We start from the raw sequence: 6,014 nt of genomic DNA, 5'->3' as shown, positions 1-6,014 counted from the left end.
CTGGGGGTTGTGTGTCAGGAGAGCGAGAGCTGGGGGTTGTGTGTCAGGAGAGCGAGAGCTGGAGGTTGTGTGTCAGGAGAGTGAGAGCTGGGGGTTGTGTGTCAGGAGAGTGAGAGCTGGGGGTTGTGTGTCAGGAGAGTGAGAGCTGGGGGTTGTGTGTCAGGAGAGTGAGAGCTGGGGGTTGTGTGTCAGGAGAGTGAGAGCTGGAGGTTGTGTGTCAGGAGAGTGAGAGCTGGGGGTTGTGTGTCAGGAGAGTGAGAGCTGGGGGTTGTGTGTCAGGAGAGTGAGAGCTGGGGGTTGTGTGTCAGGAGAGTGAGAGCTGGAGGTTGTGTGTCAGGAGAGTGAGAGCTGGGGGTTGTGTGTCAAGAGAGTGAGAGCTGGGGGTTGTGTGTCAGGAGAGTGAGAGCTGGGGGCTGAATCTGACCCTCCAAGACATGTTTAACATCATTTTATTGTAATCTGGCCCCCAATTATGTAGTACAGGCATGGGATCAGTTATCTGAAAACCCATTATCCAGAAAGCTCCGAGTTACAGGAATTATTGACTCCATTTTAATCAATTATATACATTTTTTTATAAACTATTTCCTTTTTCTGTGTAATAATAAAACAGTCGCTTGTACTTGATCCCAACTAAGATATAATTAATCCTTATTGGAAGCAAAACCAGCCTATTGGGTTTATTTAATGTTTATATGATTTTCTACTAGACTTAAGGCATGAAGATACAAATTTTGGAAAGATCCCTTATTCAGAAAACCTCTGGATAACAGGTCCAATACCTATATATAGTGACTTTTGGGGATTTGTGTGCTACAGTTTACAGTCCGTGTGGTTTGCCCCACAGGAAACAATGAAACAGACATGTAGTGGATAATAATACATTTTTAAATGAGGCCCCCTTTAACTGGAGACCAGAAATGATTATTATTGAAGCTTTTAGCTTAATTTTGACCAGCCAAGCCACACACACTCGGGCAGCAGGTCTCTCATTTATAAATTAACCAGAATGTTGGACTTAATGTGAAGAGGGTGCTGCTAACTAAGCAGTGTGGGACCCAAATGTCTAATGGTAGCAGTGGCTGGAGGAGTTAGAAAGTACTTTTAATGGGCAGGGTATTGTTGTACTGGTTACACTCTAGTTCCCATCATCGGTTGATTATATACTGCACATTACTGGGAGTTGTAGTTCAGCAACATCTGCATGAACCAACACTGCAGCACAAAGCACATGTCCCCTTTAAGACCTTATATTTCCTGCAACATCGGTCCTGGGGCCACAGCACATGATTATCAGTTGAGCCCCAAAACAACCAATCAGAATTGTTCTTTTATTATTTTATAAAAAATTATTATATTGTCTGTATCCAAATGTGTTTAGCGCAAGAACCTTGACATTTCCCCCCTCGTTAGTCCAATTAGCAGACAATAGTGTCCAACCCACAGGCAGGTGAAGCTCAGGTGGATCTCATTCTGGGCTTTGGGTGGATCCATTGGAAGGGGTATAAAAGGATCAGTGGGAGGAAAGCTTCTGTATTGAGCTGTTCCTGCTGAAACCACAATGGAACTGTGGGGGAGACTGAATGTGTTGCTGTTGGTCCTGCTGGGGCCTGGGAATGTTTTGGCTGATTCAGTTGTCTCTGAGAGGAGTCGTCGGCAGGATTTTTGGTGGCAAGACCTCCCACCTGTTGTTTCTAGTTTTGGGCCTATTCGAGTGGCTAATGGCTTGTCTCCTGGCTCCAGGCAACTCAGTGTCTCCCCCCAGAACACTGTTGGTGTGCGCTGTGATGAGGACAAGATGGCGGTGACCGTGCAGCTGGATCTGTATGGGATTGGGAAGAGGGTGAAAGCGTCGGAACTGACTCTAGGACCCCAGCGCTGTGCACCCACCGCCCAGAGCACAAGCACTGCTGTTGTCTTCCAGGTTGCCCTGCAGGATTGTGGGAACAGTTTACAGGTAAATAAATCCCATATGGACTCCATTATGTTATGTATCCTTTATTTTATTAGTCCTCTGGGTGCTCCCACCTATCAGTTTCTATAGAAGGTTTGTTCTGCTATTAATATGGGGGAGATGTGGCAGGAAAGGGGTGTTTATATTTCAGTATATAGGACCCCCTCTAACTACACCAGCTTGACTCCATCTCTGGGAGCTCCGATCCAGCTGCATATTCTAAAGGGACGAGGCTACAGCTCTGATCATGGCTGACCACCTTAAAGGGATGGTTTTAAGATTTCATAGACTGCAGTATTAACATCTGGCCTGCCCTGGTATCTGTATATTTCATGTATTATAGGGGACTTGTTTTGTAGCCAACGTCTAGATGGCACCTGTACCATAACTTCATTAGAAACGGTCCATGTGTTAAAAACTGGGTGCACCCTAAACTCTTGTCAGGAAGGGGTCAGCCCTTAAAGTTATTGCAAATTAAATCTAAAACTGCATTAAATATTTAACTTAAAAGAGAACTAAAGCCTAACTAAAGAAGTAGGTAGAAATGTTGTACATTATGTTTTGTGCTTCTGTACCAGCCCAAGGCAACCACAGCCCTTTAGCAGTAAAGATCTGTGTCTCCAAAGATGCCCCAGTAGCTCCCCATCTTCTTTTCTGCTGATTCACTGCACATGCTCTGTGCTGCTGTCACTTACTGAGCTTAGGGAGCCACTCACAATATACAGTACACATAGAATAGAAATGTCACAATATAAGGCTGATTAGTAATTAATACACATAATTACTACATGGCAGCACAGAAACCAGTGCAATTAGCATCAGAATTGAATAATCAGCAAACCTGTAGCATCAGCTTATATTACAGACTCCGCCCCCTGCCATTCATGCCTACAACTGCTGTTTCCACAGATGACTCCAAACTTCCTGGTTTACAGCACCAACCTCACCTATACTCCTGCTCCCAGAAATGTTCCCATTATTCGGATGAATGGTGCAAAGGTTCTTATTCAGTGCTTCTATCCCAGGTGGGTGTATCTGCCTGTGCCCAATAACTATATCATGGATTTCCTTGGTGTTTATTCCCCCAGGCAAAACTTGGTCCAGACATCTTTAATATAACTTGTCTAACTAATCAACTTTTCAGTTGGTCCTCTATGAAAATCATGCAGTAGCTGCAGCATGTCTCTAGAAACTTTTTGGCTATCTTTTATTGGATGTCCCCAATGAATTCCAATGCATCCCAATTCAGTTGTTTCCCAGGTTGGTGGTCCAAAAGCACCAGTCTGGGTACCTTCTCTGCCGTCTTGCTTTCTCAGTTGTACCTCAAAGACTTGACACAATGCCGAGCATGCCCAATTCTAAGATTGAGAGCCGACTGAAAAACCAGTAAAATGGGTTAGCACTGACAGAAACCACCGTGGGCTGTTTTTTCAAAAAGAGCACCAGCCTGGAGAACAAACTTAAGATTCACAAGGTGGTGCCCAAAATATTGGCAAGCCTATTGAAGGTGAATTTCCTTGTCCTATAAGGTAGTGACCTTGACCTATAAGATGGTGGTGATCAACTGGTAAACTTCTAGCTATCTCAAGAGTAGTTGGGACTTAAAATACTACCACTATTAACACTAGGAATCAAGCCTTCTTATCCCAAAGAATCCTTGTGTGTCAGGACAACCTCAAAAGGTTTGTTGCGGTCTATAAGGCCCTGTATCTTGTACCTCATACTCGATGTGCTTTTTGTGTTTATGATCACAACTTTCTTTTCCAGGAATGGAAATGTTAGTAGTAAGGCCATCAAACCAACGTGGGTACCATTTAGCTCCACCATATCGGCTGAAGATAGGCTAGCATTCTCATTACGCCTTGTGACAGGTTTGTATGTTTAGCCTTCTCATAGGTACGACATGGCTTTAGGCCTATACTAATGTTCTGTTTAAATACTTTCCAGATGACTGGTCCTCTCCAAGGGCTTCAAATCTCTTTCAACTGGGTGACACCTTCCACATAGAAGCTTCTATCAACATTGCAAACCATGCGCCAATGACAATTTATGTTGACAGCTGTGTGGCCACAGTCACGCCCGATATCAATTCAAACCCTCGTTATGAGATAATTAATCAAAATGGGTAATGACTGGGTTATTGTGATTACTTTTAAGGTGGCTAAATGGGCAAGTCTAATTGGCTTTTTGTCCGTAGGTGTCTGGTAGATGGGAAACAGGATGACTCCTCTTCTGCCTTCCGATCGCCAAGGCCAACTCCGGACAAGCTTCAGTTCTCTGTTGATGCGTTCAGGTTTACTACATCAGATAGCACTGTGGTAAGTCTTGAATTTTCATATGTTGTATGTATTTAAGAACTGTCTTTTAATTCTAAATATTAATGGGGGAATGTAATAAATTTGCAAAGAGCAAAATAATTTGCACCAATAAGAAAAAAATCCACGTCTGCAATGTAGTATCATTCCTTAAACTGTAATTGCGTTGTGGACTTTAATTGTGCACCCTTAAGAAGTGCTTGAAGGTGTTTTAATCTTTTGGAGCAAACCTACTACTTTTTCAGTAAGGTTTTATTACATTTACTGCACATTGGTGCAAACTATAAAAATCTCAGTCTTCCACTGTCGGAAGTGGCTGTTCAACCGTTTCCGGGTTCACAAAAGCTATATTAAATCCACGCAAAGCAAAATTTGTTAGTACAATGGCATTACTTTTTGTATTGGGAATAGTTTTTCTGTTACCGACTTATTACATTCCCCCCATTAATGTCTTACTAGATCTACATAACTTGCAATCTGAGAGCTGCTGCAACCACACAAGTCCCAGACACCATGAACAAAGCTTGCTCCTTCAGCAAAACCACAAACAGGTAACTGGAAGGCTTTCCAGATGTAGGACCAAGATAACTGGCACAAATCGAGCATTATAGCCCTTTCCCTAGAATAGGGGATAGCCAAATGTCTTGTGTTCTAGAGGCACACGGTGTATGTTTGTCTCCACAGCTGGTCTCCTGTTCAAGGACCAAGTAACATATGTAGCTGCTGTGATACTGGAAACTGTGTCTCTCTACCAAGCCAAAGCAGAAGATTGGGACCACAATCAGCTTCTAGGTGGAATAGAAAAAGAGAAGCCATACATGGTAAGTAACTGAATACTAGTTTAGAGTTAACTATAGCACCATTTGGGTTATAACCCCCTGGGGTGGCATGCTTACTGCTCAACTGCCAAATGGGAGGCACGACAGCTGATGTATCTACTGGAAAGTTAAATTTAAAGTGCAGGTCTTGGCTCATGGGTTTAACTGCAACAATTGGTTTAAAGGGTTAGGTTATATAAATTTGCCTGGATACCACCAGGTCTTCACAAAGCAAAACTTTATAGGTCACCGGTGCCATCTTCTGCATGTCAGATTCAGAGCCTGTAAAACTAGTATTGACTGCAATGCTCCTGCTTGACTTTTTTTTTTTCTCTAGTGACTAAAATGGAGGAGGAAGAAGAACATAGCTTGGCTACTCTAGGGCCCATATTGGTGGTTGCACCTGAACAAGCCCAAGCCAAAACACAAGCTGTAAAGCAGGAACTGGAAATCAAGACCTTGGAACTGTGGGAGCTGGTGGCATTGGGATCTTTGGGGCTTGTTGTGCTAGCTGCCTGTATTGCTGTCATTGTCACTAAGCTAACTAAAAGGAAGCAATATATATCCACTATCCAGAAATAAAGACAAAGTATCCACATAATCAAAAGGACTGTATTGTTGTCTTATTATACTACTTGTACCCTTATAAGGTAATGTTACAGTGCTGTACCACTGTTAACTTGCAAGTGACTCGTGTTTTTACCCCAAATATAACCCTAATACCATTTAGGGAGGGAGAAGTCTGAAATTTGGAGGGTTTTAATATACCATAGTTGCTTTAGGGATAATGTTAATATTTGTCCTAGGTCTACAACTCGGGCCTGTGCTTGATTGACTGTTGGTGGTTAAACTTGTCTATTGTTGGCAGGGCGCACTTTTTTTTTTTTTTTTATTGCCCATCCAGGCATACCTTAAGCCCCTATTAAG

The 6,014-nt window shown here is 42.9% G+C and overlaps 1 protein-coding gene across 1 annotated transcript; it reads left to right on the top strand.

Moving 5' to 3' along the window:
- The first annotated feature begins 1,524 nt into the window (after positions 1 to 1,524).
- On the top strand, positions 1,525 to 5,688 carry XB5888885.L (provisional ortholog of zona pellucida glycoprotein 3 L homeolog). Its single transcript, XM_018253831.2, has 8 exons — positions 1,525 to 1,957; positions 2,864 to 2,979; positions 3,722 to 3,825; positions 3,902 to 4,079; positions 4,152 to 4,272; positions 4,729 to 4,820; positions 4,954 to 5,090; positions 5,425 to 5,688. Exons 1-8 carry the CDS (start codon positions 1,562 to 1,564, stop codon positions 5,667 to 5,669), a joined length of 1,389 nt encoding a protein of 462 aa, XP_018109320.1. The 5' UTR covers positions 1,525 to 1,561; the 3' UTR covers positions 5,670 to 5,688.
- The last annotated feature ends 326 nt before the right edge of the window (positions 5,689 to 6,014 follow it).

The sequence above is a fragment of the Xenopus laevis genome, chromosome 3L, assembly GCF_017654675.1.
Source record: "Xenopus laevis strain J_2021 chromosome 3L, Xenopus_laevis_v10.1, whole genome shotgun sequence".
NCBI lineage: Eukaryota > Metazoa > Chordata > Amphibia > Anura > Pipidae > Xenopus > Xenopus laevis.
This window is presented reverse-complemented; position numbering and strand designations above follow the sequence as displayed.